This window comes from Leuciscus leuciscus, assembly GCF_965113295.1.
Source record: "Leuciscus leuciscus genome assembly, chromosome: 2".
NCBI classification, from domain to species: Eukaryota; Metazoa; Chordata; class Actinopteri; order Cypriniformes; family Leuciscidae; genus Leuciscus; species Leuciscus leuciscus.
Genome location: NC_138726.1, coordinates 48,219,100 through 48,233,416, shown reverse-complemented (window position 1 = coordinate 48,233,416; position 14,317 = coordinate 48,219,100). Strand labels below are relative to the sequence as shown.

Below are 14,317 nucleotides of genomic sequence, written 5' to 3'. Positions count from 1 at the left end.
TAGACTGATACAGTCCAGTGCACTAGACCATCATCCCTTATAAAAGATGCCGATGACCTGTCGGACACATATGCTTCGCGCACCGGCGGAGCTCTGAACCATGTAGCCTAACGACCCGTCTTCTTCCGTCAACCCTGTCGCCAAACGGGCTGGAGAGTGTTACTGTTAAAGCTGTATTTATGTCCTGTGTGCGCGTGTGTGTGTAGGCACAAGCTCACTAAGCCCAATGCTGTCATGCTTGGCCGGTCTTTATTTCCATATCACTAGGAGGATGATATTGAGCCAGCCCGGCCCTGCCTCTCTGGCTCAGTGCTTCCATCGCTATCTGTGCACACGTGTGTATGTGTGAACGCAAGAGGGAAATAGGGAAACATGTGTGTGTGTCTGACAGTGACTTAAGCTGTCCGTCTCAGCACGATGCTTCTGCTCTGAAATGACACACAGCAGTGAATCTGGCAACAATGAGGAGGACAGCGGTGAGGAAGATTCCTGGAGAGGGGCCGATTGGATATGCGTGGGCAGTTTTCATGAAATCTGTGTTTGATCTCCTGTAAACTGGATATTTTACCTTCATTAATCTTTGGAATGACTGATCGGATTGCCCAAGCAGACAAAAGTGTCGACATTTAATATCACTTAAGGTAAAACTGTGAGAGTCCAAAGTTATGACAGTGTTAAAGGAATTAAACAAATTCTGTCATCATTTACTCACCCTCATGTCATTCCAAACCTGTATGACTTTCTTTCTTCTATAAAACCCAAAAGGTAAACGCAAGGAATGTTCTGGCCACTTCTGTCACACATACAATGAAATTACTTTTACTCCTCAAGGACGCATTAATCAAAAGTGACAGTAAAGACATTTATAAGATTACAAAAGATTTCCATTTCAAATACATGCTGTTCTTTTAAACTTTCTATTCATCAAATAATTCTGAATAAAAATGTATCATGGTTTCCACAAAAATATTAAGTGGCACAACTGTTTTCAACATTCATATAAGAAATGTTTCTTGAGCAGTAAATCAGCCTATTATATTGATTTCTGAAGGATCATGTGACTCTGAAGACTGGAGTAATGATGCTGAAAATCACAAGAATAAATGACATTTTAAAATCTATTCAAATAATTTTAATATACAGGTCATGCAGGGTTGTAACAACATGAGGGTGAATAAATTATGTCAAGGTTACCATTTGTGGGTGATATCTCCCTTTAAATCGCTCAGACAGTATCAATGAAACCAGTTAGTATTAGAAACCAATATAGTAAAAGGATTTGTGTTATCAACCCTTTGTTCTTATCCTCCTAAATCCTACCTGCAGTTTGCTCAACAATAGCAGGATATCTAGGGATCATCACTTGTACCCAGCCTCCCGTGTACAAATCAGTGTGTCTCCGCTGCAATGATTCCAGCACCACAGACAAACAAAAATACATGACAGGAACAGCAAACTGGGAAACGACACACCTTAAAACACTTCGAATCCATTATGTCATGATGCAGTCGAGGGGTCCACTTCAGGGACATCTTGAAGAGGAAACGTTTGTTTCTCTCTCACTCGCTCTCTCCAGACAGAGACCCAGGCTAAACCAGGCAGCTCTTTTCTCACAAGCCACACTTCTGACAAACGCCATAAAATAGATTTTTCTGTGAAATTTGTGCTGCCCTTTCTGATTGTTGCTGTACAAATGACTTTACTTGGCTGTCACGGACACTTTGCATGTGGTCCACGGGCGGTCGTCTGGGCCTGAGACTAGTGCCGCCCAGGTTTCTGGCTAGAATACCTCATTTCCTTTACCTACATCATCAGAGTATAACCACACATCTCTACAGGAACACACCAACTCAGTAGATCATTATGTCAGCATCATACTAGGTGGATATTATAATGCCAGGATGAATAACAAATCAACTTTTACAATAAAAAGTTCATTTGTTGCTAACTACAAAGTGAAATACGGTAAAACAAAAATTTTATTACAGTAACACTGTACTTGAATTTTAAAGACTCGAATCTCTTTAGTTCACTTCAGTTGTGTATCTCAGTCAACTTTGCATTCACACTGTTGTTTTAGTAATAACAACAACAACAATAATAATGTAAAATATTCATAATAATTTTTTTTTGCATTATAATTATTATTTAAAAGAACAGAAATGTTATTATTTTAAGATGTCTATTGTACTGTAAAATATATTAATAATAATGAATAATAATAGTAGTAGTATTATACAATTAAAAATAAGAGAAATACAACTATTGTAACAATATACTGTAAATGAAAATAATTATCAACAATATCAATAATACTATGTAAAATATCAGTAATATATTAAATATTTTTAGCATTATTATTATTTAAAAACAAAAATGTTAATATTTATTATTTAAAAATAAAACAATGTATTACTTACTTAAGATTACTATTATACTGTAAAATAAAAAAATATTAAATAATAATAACTATTGTAATCTAAAATAAAAAATAAGACTGTAATTAGGCTATACACACACATATAGAGTATATATATGAGAGAGAGTGTGTAATATTAATATTATACTTTAAATTATACATTTTTTACAGTACACTACTATGTATATATCTTCACTGTAAGGAGTAAAAGCCTCAATATTTTATTATGGTGGGAAACTGTAATTTTTTTAATCTGTGGGGATGAAATGCTGTGAATCTCTGTACACAAAACATCTATGAAATGTATGTAAAACCCATGTGAATCTGTTGCTCTTAAGCTATAGGCAACTCAGATCAGATATTATGTCACATGATTAGGACACATTGTTTGAGAAAGCAACCAATGGTTAACCATTACCCAAACTGCCTGCATTAGTCCATCACTGTAGCTCAAATCCTCATAAATCATATCACTGCATAAGCATATAGTGCTCAATTGTGTGAAATGCACAAAGTCACACAAACACACACGTCCTGTAGTCGTGCACTTAAGCAGCCATATCACCCTGTAGCCCAAGACGACTTGTTGCCCACTGAAGCTAAGCAGGGCTAAGCCTGGTTAGTACCTGGATGGGAGACCTCCTGAGAAAATCAGGTTGCTGCTGGAAGAGGTGTTAGTGGGGCCAGCAGGGGGTGCTCAACCTGTGGTCTGTGTGGGTCCTAACGCCCCAGTATAGTGACGGGGACACTATACTGTCAAAGAGTACCGTCCTTCAGATGAGACGTTAAACCGAGGTCCTGACTCTCTGTGGTCATTAAAAATCCCAGGATGTCCCTTGGAAAAAGAGTAGGGGTTTAACCCTCTGACCAAATTTGCCCCATGGCCTCCTAATCATCCCCAGGATTAACATAAAATTTCATATCGTAAATTTTATGTCGTATTCCTCCACAACAAAATACGACACGTGTCACATGGGATCAATCTATGATACTTTTGCGTCTTTTTTAAAAAGCTTGATGCTGGTCGCTATTCACTGCCATATGGACGAATGCGAGCAGGACATAACCTTTTAAAGATGCTCTAAGCGATGTTGGGTGACGTCACTTCTTGTTGACGTTCAAAGTATTGTCAAACAAAACGGAGGCTAGCTCGACCTTCCCTCCTCCTCCTCCTCCTCATCCCGTCCCCCTCTCCCCCCACCCCCCTCCCCTCCGTGCTTCCTGAAACAGTCATGAACCATTTAGAAAAACCAAACTGGATTTACCCACCTGTCCAGCAAAAACAGAGCCACCTGAATGTCGGATTGGAAGCCCTTCTGCCGGCGAAGTTCGCCAACTTTTGAACGCTTTTCCGATGTAAATTTGGGACTTCGCGTGTTCCTCTTCCTTTTCCCGATTCTTTGTTATTTGTTCATCGGAACGTCGTCTCTTTGGTTGTGTGTCAGCCATATAAAAATTCTCAAGAATAAATGTTTTTAACGTTAGCTGTTGTCGTTGTCTAGGACATCTCTCCTTTAGCTAACTTCCCTCTTCATGCTTCTCTCTCCTCCACCCCCCTTCATGTGCAAGCGCACTAACCCCCAAACCCCCACCCCCAAATCATTCTTGTCGGTTATTGGCTGGAACACTGTTTGTTATGTTTCGTGGTCCAGGCTGGGCCAGTTTGTTTTTCTTGCCGTTTGTGGAGCCTGGGCTGTCTACAGAGACCGTGTTTTTTTATAGTGTGTTCAGGAGACAGGCTAGCGGATAGTGAGGAGATGGAGATGTATGTGACAAAAAAATGTTTTGGCCTAAAAAACGCGTGACATCGCTTAGAGCACCTTTAAAAATTCTCCCTTTGCGGTCCACAAAAGAAAGAAAGCATACGGCATTAGAACAACTCCAGGAGTAGTTTATGACTTGATTTTTATTTTAAGGTGAATTACCCCTTTAACTATTTCTCTAATAAGCTCCAAATGCATGAACACTCAGTAGGGGCCACTGGCTGTACAGGCTACATCTGATGCCACGCTGCTTGATTCATAAACCCAAATGGCCTTTGCTACTCAATGTCGATCCATAAACGTAATATAGCTCTCCTCTCATGAGCACACATCATCTGAATGAGCTTTCTGCTATTATAATCATACTCATAAGTGGCTCACACAGGAAAATATAATGGAAATATATAATTGAGCTGTGGCAGGTGGATACTGATACAGATGCATTTCTCATATTGCGTGAGCGATATGGTCACGGAGTTATGCTGATGAATAGCTTGTTTTTCAAACAGATTGATTCGGTGGAGCTCTTGGGGAGTGGCGGCGGTCGATGGAGAGGCTTCGGGGCGCTGTTACACCGTGATTCATTTCAAACTGGGCCACGGGAGGGCGGAGGAAAAACAGCGAAGGATGAGAGCGTAAAGAAGCATGATTATTTTAACACGGAGAGCACAAGCGCTTTGATGAAGAGCCCGGGTATCAGGGGAGCAGGTTAAGACACCGTCTGAGAGGATGTTACTCACTCTTCCTCTCTGGTTTTATCCTCAGAGGACACAGAGTTCGGCTCGCACTTCTCTTTTAATATGACGTAGGCTTTTATGAGCTGTGTGTGAGAGAGAGAGACAGGAAGACATACTGTAATGGATACCAGGGTTGGGGAGTAACTAACTAAATAAACTGAAAGGTCTTTCTTCGCAACACTTTCCCATCCTGCTTTACTGTGTCAATTAACAAAAAGTGTGGTTTATGAGTTATATGATCATGTGTTCTCGTGTCCACTGGAGCTCATTGAAAGGCCAGGGGCTGGGTGGGTGTGACCCTGCTGTTGCCCTAGTGACAGTGGTCTGGTTACGGAGTGGAATGATTGAAGGCAGTTATTAGTAGAGCAAGGACACTCTCCATGGCGACCATTCCAGACGGGCCCCGGAGGGCCAGGGTGAGCTTTGATCACAGTCTGATGCTTTGACAGGCTCCCTACCCAAACAGAGCGCGAGACAGCGAAAGAGAAAGACAGGAAGAGAGACTTTTTTTGTATTTGAGTGTTTGTGGATTGCAAAGATATTTAACAGAGCTTGCTTATTTGTTTATTTAATTTTTTTGTATATTATTTCGAACAAAATTGTATAATTTATAATCAGCCTAATATACAGTACCACTGAGAAGTTTGATGTTAGTAAGATCTTTTTGAATGAAGTGTCTTAATCTCACTAAGGCTGCATTTGTTTGATAAAAAATACAATAAAAATTGTATTATTGTGAAATTGAAAATATCGCTGTGGTGCTTGCGGAAGCGTAACACACGAGAATTAACCTCATTGGTTCTTGTTGAAGCTCAAACATGCTGCGTAACACGAGAATGAACCTCATTGGTTCTTGCGAAAGCTCAAACGTGCTGCATAACACGAGAATGAACCTCATTGGTTCTTGCTGAAGCTCAAACGTGCTGCATAACACGAGAATGAACCTCATTGGTTCTTGCTGAAGCTCAAACGTGCTGCGTAACACAAGAATGAACCTCATTGGTTCTTGCGAAAGCTCAAACGTGCTGCATAACACGAGAATGAACCTCATTGGTTCTTGTGGAAACTCAAACGTGCTGCGTAACACACAAGAATGAACCTCATTGGTTCTTGCTGAAGCTCAAACGTGCTGCGTAACACAAGAATGAACCGCATTGGTTCTTGCTGAAGCTCAAACATGCTGTGTAACACAAGAATGAACCTCATTGGTTCTTGCTGAAGCTCAAACATGCTGTGTAACAAATGGGAATGAACCTCATTGGTTCTCGCACGTCAAGTGAACATGCTTGAGCTTCTGTTTACCACAACTGATGTGTGAGTGATGAATGTTTATATGTGAATAAAAGCCTAAATTCAATCTGTTCATCATATAAAGCTTTCCCGAGAGTACAGAAAGCTCTTCATTTGTGATCAGAAGATGAACAAAGTCTTAATGGTTTGGAATGACATGAGGGTGAGTCATTTAAGGCAGGGCAGGATTTTTCTAAAAAACTTTTTCCCAAATTTGTTTAAACTGTCTTTATATACCAATACATAATTAAAACGTAAGTACTCTGAAAAAGAGAGTATAAAGATCGAGTGTCTGTAGTCCTCTCAGGGCTGCAATAAACACAGCTACTTATACTTACTCTTGAAACAAACTTTGTTGTATTATTTTAATTTAATACTGTGAAGCTGCTTTGATACAATCTGTATTGTGAAAAGCGCTATACAAATAAACTTGACTTGACTTGACTTGACTTATTCCATTCACCCCACCCCCTCCCTTCTGGGCTCCTTCCAAAGCCACGCCCCCAAAACACATGAACGCGCGATGCCGACCGCTCAGCTGGAGGACGCGTTTGCCAGCGCCGAGCGGAGAGGAGCGCAGTGCATGTAGTGACATCATGTCAGAATCACATGTAATAACATACCTAACTTTATCATTATGAATATAAACAACTAACATGGCTGTTAGTATCAAGCTAGCATATCGATACTGGTAAAGTTTAAAATATATTGAGTTTGATTCGGTAACGAGCTAGTAACATAAAGCAAAGCTAAAAACAGGTTGCATTGATGCACGTTTTCCCATTACCATCAGTTACACTGTGATGAAGGTGAATTTCGTGTAAGATCTATAACATATACGGTGTTTCATACAGTATATGCATGTAAGAGCTTCCACGATGAATGCACTTTTAGCTCTGATGAGGACTAACGTTACACTCCGGAGACAAGTAGCCTACCTTTCTACCTTACTAGTTCCTTTTTTTGCCTTGTTTGCCTTCGCTGACTGTATATGCAGGTACTGGGAATTTTGACTGCTCTTTCTCTGCCATAATTGTGATTCTTCCTAGCTTCCGTGCCTCTTCCCCTCCTCGAGTCAAACGGGTGCGCGCATGTGGGCAGCTCCTGTAGCAGCAGGGGTGGTAGCCATGGTAGCGAGGGAGAGTGACAGTCGCCCAGCCAATCATTTAATTCGTTCCGAATGGAAATAAGTAGCTGTGTTTATTGCAGCCCTGAGAGGACTACAGACACTCGATTTTTATACTCTCTTTTTCAGAGTACTTACATTTTAATTATGTATTGGTATATAAAGACAGTTTAAACAAATTTGGGAGAATTTTTAGAAAAATCCTGCCTACCCTGCCTTTAATGAGAGAATTTTCATTTTTGGGTGAACTAACCCTTTAATTTTGTTTAAAAAAATCTCCCTTACCTCCAAGCTTGGAGCTTAATGAATATAACAAAAGTACTGTTCGACCATATGAGTGTGAAGGTTGCTTCCCATGTAGACTCCCACATAAGCCAGTTATGAGGTTCTATTTCAGTCAGAAAGTAGACAGTAAGAAACAAGTCAGCTCAATAGGGTTCAGAACAGTTTTGTTTGACTGAGTGCAGCTTTAGAATGTAAGAGCAGAGATTGGAATCTTTAGAATCTCAGAACAGATGTCATAACACACAGTCATTCTTCAGCGTGATTGGACATAGAAACTAAAAGTGGGCGTGTCCCAGTGATTCTCTCATGGATCTCATCTGGTTCATCTCACTCCGTGTCACCACAGACCGCTGGGCGTTACAGTGGTGCTAGTGTGTCTCCTTTAAGGAGTCTAATACGTCAACATAAGGCAGACAGACAGGGCATCGAGAGGCAAACTTCCTTCGAGAATAAATGACTGTGCTTGTTCATAGGTTTGTGGAAAACAATAGCTGAGGGCAGTTGGTTCCTAACACACACTTTCTGTTGTGAAAAAGCACTGAGGCAGGATGGAGCTAGTCAAGACTTCCAAACACTCACCAATTCTCGTGGGACCACAATAAATTTGTTGTAGTGGGACTAAATTTATGATTCATATGCGGAAGGTATTCCGTTGTCGGCAGGAGAGTGGTTGTTATTTAGTTAGTTTTTCAATGAAATGTATGAGAAGCAAGTTCATAGTTCCCTGTAGTGTTGTTGAGACACATTTCTGTGAATTCATTTTTTTAAACTGTATATTTCAGTTATTTTAAAAGGACAGTGCAAAAATGAACTGTCTGCCATGACTTACTCACCTTCATGTTGTTTCAAACTCTCTTTCTTCAGGGGAATGCAAAAGAAGATATTGTGAAAATGTTTCAGGTTTCTTTATTTTTTTGTCCTTACAAAAAGTCAATGGGGTCCAATGTTATTTTAGACCCAATTAATATCTAAATGATCTTACTTTCTATTGCATTCCACTGATAAAAGAAAGTCTTTGGTTTTGGAACAACAAGAGGTTTGGAACAACAAGAGGTGAGTTTATGAAGCAGAGATGGTCAATAAGCTGGAATCTTCAGCGAACAACATGTTGTTTAAAGATGGTTGTTAAAATTATTCAATATTTTAAATAATTTAAATTGTTATGTTAACCTTTTGAAGAATATGAATGTAAAGCTCTGGTCCAAAACCTAGTGAGCTGCCTTACCATCTACAAAGACAGCTGCCATCTAAGTGAGCATCCTTAAATGCAACCTTAAAGGTCCTTTCACACTGGACGCGATTTTGACGCACGAATAATTCGCGCGATGGTTTTATTTTTTGATCAGCTGTTTGTTTAATGAGAGATTCCACACCGAACGCGAATGTGCTGCGGCGAAAAAACGACTTTTATTTTTTTCGCTTCGCTGTCCATTTTTTTTTACTTTTGCGGCGACAGAAAAGGCTTCAGCCAATCACATTCTACAAGGACAACGATTGTGTGGCGTAGCATTACCAACCAACTCGGTTATCACGACTGTGAGTATGTAGTGTGATAGTTTTAGTCGTTGTATAGTCCTGTGCTGTGTAGGCTAGCAGGCTAAACTACATTTGGGATAGAAACCTAACACTATTATCGTCAAAGATAGAGACAATAGACCGTGTTTACTTTGAAAATGTAACAAAATGTAGTGAGACTATTTAGGGATGCTTTTAGTATACTATAAATTCTTTGTGTGATATCTACAGTTTCTAGTCGAATGATTTTAACTTGTTACTTCGTGTGTTACATGTAATGTGTATTGACATTACAAAACGCACCGTGTTTAAAAAAACTGTGGAAAAACCTCAGGGACACCTATGTGAGAAAAAGGAGAGAGGAAAAGGAAACTAAAAGTGGACATTAGCATACTCCCCTTCAGACTCTCAGTTCTTTAAGATTGGGTGCACCCAAAACCTTATTTTCTGTCTTTTAAAGAAAATGAAAAGCTCGTCTTTTCCTGGGGTTGGGGCTCGTATGCGAGCGCCTGGTGGCCGGGCTCAGCCCGAAGGAGCGACGTGGGGCCGCCTTCCCGTGGGCTCACCACCTGCAGGAGGGACCGTAAGGGGCCGGTGCTGAGAGGATCGGGCGGCAGTCGAAGACAGGGACCTCGACAACCCGATCCCTGGACACGGAAACTAGCTCTAGGGACGTGGAACGTCACCTCGCCAGCGGGGAAGGAGCCTGAGATTGTGCGTGAGAGAGGTTCCGACTAGAGATAGTCGGGATCACCTCTACGCACGGCTTGGGCTCTGGAAACACCCCCCTTGAGAGAGGATGGACTAAGAATTTTATACAGATTAAAACTGTATTAAAATAATAATGATTATTATTATCGTTAATTACAATCTTTATTATTATTATCATTTAATAATGATCAATTATTTAATAATTATTTATTTAATATTATAAATATTTAATTATTTGTTTATAAAAATTCTTATTATTTAAGATTTTTCCTGCAAATTACCATTTAAAAACCACCAATTTTTTCCAGGTTTTCCCTGATCATGGCAGATTGCAGGAATGGACCTTGTTTGAGCAGACGGGATGAAAATGATTATAAATTGAGAGCAGATGGACATGAAGTTAAATTCCCGGGTGCCTTCGGAATGAAACTTGCTGGAGTTGGATGGAAAAAATCCGTCCTGTTGTAGACTTCTACACTCCAGTTTAACTAGTCTGAAGCTGAGAGACTGTGAACTCCTGAGTGTGTCTGATTATAAAGTGCTGTGTGTGTATTTGTGTGGGTTGATGTGTGTTTAAAGAGTCAAGACTTATTCTCTCGGCAGAAGCCAGAACTATGTATGTGTGTGCGTGTGCATGATATGTGTCTCAACTAGACGGAGGAGGGTGTATTTTTAGTTGGGACTACACTCTCTTATAATGAGCACACCCCCACTGCGATGCCGACACCTCACTGAAACACAGATCACAGTGAGTGAGAGAGAGAGAGAGAGAGAGAGAGAGAGAGAGAGAGAGAGAGAGAGAGAGAGAGAGAGAGAGAGAGAGAGAGGGCTACCAAAGGGAATGCAAGATGATAGCAAAAAAGTTCAAAATGACAGACCAAATAACCCAGACGAGGATACAAGAACAAACAAACCACAAAACTCAATAGGATTACTCACATGAATAATAAAAACCAACATTAGCATGAACCCGTTTGAATATTTCTAGCACCTCTGTGATGTTAACCAACAAATTTCAGGAAAGCCACATTTGTTTCTTATTTCTGCATATGGCAAGCGCCATTCTTTAACACTAAGACAAAGTCAAACATTGCGAGCAGAGGGAGTAAACTCACTGGTACGACTCATTGACAAGGTGATTGATAACTGGCTGAGCTACACAAGGACGACCATTCATTTTGTGATGAGCTTGTGTGGATTGAGCACTTGATTGACAAAGAACAGATCTCGTGATTCACTTTCACGTCCATTTGACACTTTTAAAAGCCCTCTAAAAAGAATAGTCAACTGTAAAACATCTACTATAAGATAATGAAATATTTGGCATTGCAAAACAATTTTTTCATCATAATGCACTGATCTTAACCATGTGAAGCCTGAAATATGAAACAATGGTCTGAAAAGTATTTTTAATGCAATGGTACAAAAATCTACAAAAAAAGTTTGCATATGTGTTTTTGTTGTGTAATTGATCAGGCTTTTATGGCTCATATACAGTAGTATTAAATGCAGAATATGGAGCTCATACTCATACTCTAATTTTTTTTACATTTTATACAGAGTAAAAACTCTTTTGTCACTATATCTTACAATAATATGTCTGTGTAAGATGATATTTCAATTCTTAGTTTTATGATCAAAGTCTGTAGTTTTATTGTGCGGGACAAAACAATGCAATAAAATGATGATTGAGTGAGATGAACAAATAAATGTTCCTCAGAAGCCAGATGTATCATATTTAATCACTTTTTAATGTGATTTTTTTCAGAACATTATCTTTGGACAACCAAGTAAACCTAAGTTGCTAATAATATACAATTATACTAAAAGGCCCTTTACTTCAAGTTCAAGTTCACTTTATTTGTATAGCACATTTACAACAGTCACTAGGCTGACCAAAGTGCTTTACAGAACAACCAGATTAAAATATAGTGCATATATTTAAAAAAAGACTGCACAACAACAAATAAAACACAAATAAGCGAAACCTTAAAACCGGAGTGACAAAACAGTATCAGACTCAAATATAAAATAGTAAAACAGGAGTAGCAAAACAGTATCAAACTCAAATATAAAATAGTAGAACCAACCATTAGAGAAGAGACCAATATACTAAAGAAAACAGGTACAGGTTTTTAACAGAAACTTGAAAACAGACAGAGTAGGGGCCGTTCTAATCTCAAGGGGCAGGGTGTTCCAGAGTCGTGGCCCTGCCACCGCAAGTGCACGCTCCCCTCAACGCTTGAGTCTAACGCGAGGGACTACCAGCAGAGCCGGGTCATAGGATCTTAGGCTTCTGGAAGGAGTGTAGGGATGGACAATTTCAGAGAGATAGGCAGAAGCTAAGTTATGAAGAGATTTAAAAACAAAGAATAGAATTTTGAAATCTATTCTCTGTCGAACTGGCAGCCAGTGTAGAGATTTGAGAATCGGAGAGATGTGGTCATATTTGCGACACTTGTGTAGAAGTCTGGTCGCAGCATTTTGAACTAACTGAAGACGAGCAATGTCAAAACTTGATATACCGCAGTATAAGGAATTGCAGTAATCTAGCCGACACGTAATAAATGCATGGACAGCCATTTCCAGAGTTTTCGGGGTGAGAAAGCCATTGATTTTAGCCAATAGAGAAATTTGGTAGAAACTGTAACTGATTAAGGATGAGATCTGTTGGTCTCTGTTTGAATTTTAAAGGCTAGTCAACAAGGACACCTAAGTACCGCACCCCTGGGGATTTAAAAACCGATAGACTCTCTAACTCTGGAGTAATACACTGATAGTTTTCATTTGGGCCGAAAACAATGACCTCAGTCTTGTCTTCATTTAGGAAGAGGAAATTTTGGGCTAGCCATGCTTTAACCTCCTCTAAGCATCGCAGAAGATAATTCATTGCTACAGGGTTGTTTCTCTTGATTGGAATATAAATTTGAAAGTCGTCCACGTAAAAATGAAAAGATACGCCATGACTCCCTAGAATAGCGCCCAGAGGTAGCATGTATAGAGAAAATAGAGAAGGAGCCAAAATAGAGCCCTGTGGAAGACCACAGGTCAGAGGTGCCATAGAGCTGGAGAAATGACCCATCTTTACTCCAAACTTTCTGTCAGACAGGTATGACTGAAACCATTTCAGGACAGAAGCTTTTAGACCCACCCAAGACTCAAGTCTACATAGAAGAGTTGGGTGGTCAATGGTATCAAAAGCTGATGAAAGATCTAAGAGAACAAGAACCACAGTATCTCCGGAATCAGTAGAGAGATAAATATCGTTTAATACTCTCAGGAGGGTGGACTCAGTGCTGTGAGCAGACCTAAAACCAGATTGAAAAACCTCATATATACAATTATTTGACAAAAAAATGTTGGAGTTGATCCAGCAAAGTTTTCTCCAATAGCTTAGAAATGAAAGGTAAGACAGAGAAAGTTTTTTTTTTTTTTTTTAACAAAAGGATCTAGTAAAGGCTTCTCGAGCAGAGGAGTGACCGTAGCCACTTTAAGACTGGCAGGAACAGAGCCCATACCTGGCCCAACCGAATCAATGATTAATTTAAAAAATCTCGGGTGAATGATACCATTAGGACAAAATGAAGGTTTGAGCTTGACAATCACATCCTTCAGTGTCTGGGGGTTGATAGAATCAAAAACCTCCCAAAAAGCAGAAGCAGGTGTCAAGATTTGGGGGACAGTTAAATTAGGACAGACACTAAGTCGTAAGTTAGTGGTTTAGTTAATAAAAATTCTTAGGAAGCCTTCACATAGAGCATCTGAGGCAACAGACAGTGTGTTAAGAGAAGGATTAACAACAGACTGAATGACAGAAAACAGAACCTTTGGGTTAGAGTGATTGGATTCAATTAAGTTCGAGAAATAAGCAGGAAATAGAAATTCAAGAAATTTACTTGAAAAAAGAATAATCAATCAGATGACAAAAGGCAACAGGTTTTTCAGCAACGTTTTGATCATGTTGACCATTTAAATGCCTCAATTTGGTTTGATTTGATTTAAATAATCAAATTATTTATAGGGTTAAATGCCCAGCAATGGAGAAATATATTTTTCCCCAAATGGTGTAGCAGGGGGCAATCTACCAGCAGGGGCAAACTGTCAAACGCTAACAAATCTCTTATTTTGACACCCATTTAGAAAGTAAACTGTTTGTTTGAAACAAGCCATTACCTTTTGTCAGTGGGAGGTGTTTCCTGGTTCGCTGGTACCTCCTGTAGATCTGGAAGGTTGGCGAAGTCATCTTGCTCAGCCAATCCGATCGCGAGGGACAGCACAACCATCTTTCCCTCTCTGTCACAAAACAAAGAAGCAGAATCAAGCAAGTGGTGAGCAGAACCCATTACAAACTAGAAATGAAAACTTATCAAAATAAACTTGGATGTTGGCTTGACAAAGTGTTGCCTGAAAGGTAAAAAAAAAAGTTAAGTACAATAACAATATGTTGGCATAATAATCTATCTATCTATCT

General features: G+C 39.6%; 1 protein-coding gene across 4 annotated transcripts in view; it reads right to left on the bottom strand.

Annotated features, from left to right (window-relative positions):
• syt7b (synaptotagmin VIIb) overlaps positions 1-14,317 on the bottom strand; it is a 134,031-nt gene that overhangs the window by 31,814 nt on the left and 87,900 nt on the right. For all 4 annotated transcript variants that reach the window (XR_014201715.1, XM_082154505.1, XM_082154506.1 and 1 more), the window contains one exon: positions 14,020-14,139. Coding sequence is in view for 3 of the 4 variants with exons in the window: in XM_082154505.1 (XP_082010631.1) it covers positions 14,020-14,139 (120 nt within the window). In the remaining variant the exon portion in view is untranslated. The remainder of the gene's footprint in view (positions 1-14,019; positions 14,140-14,317) is intronic.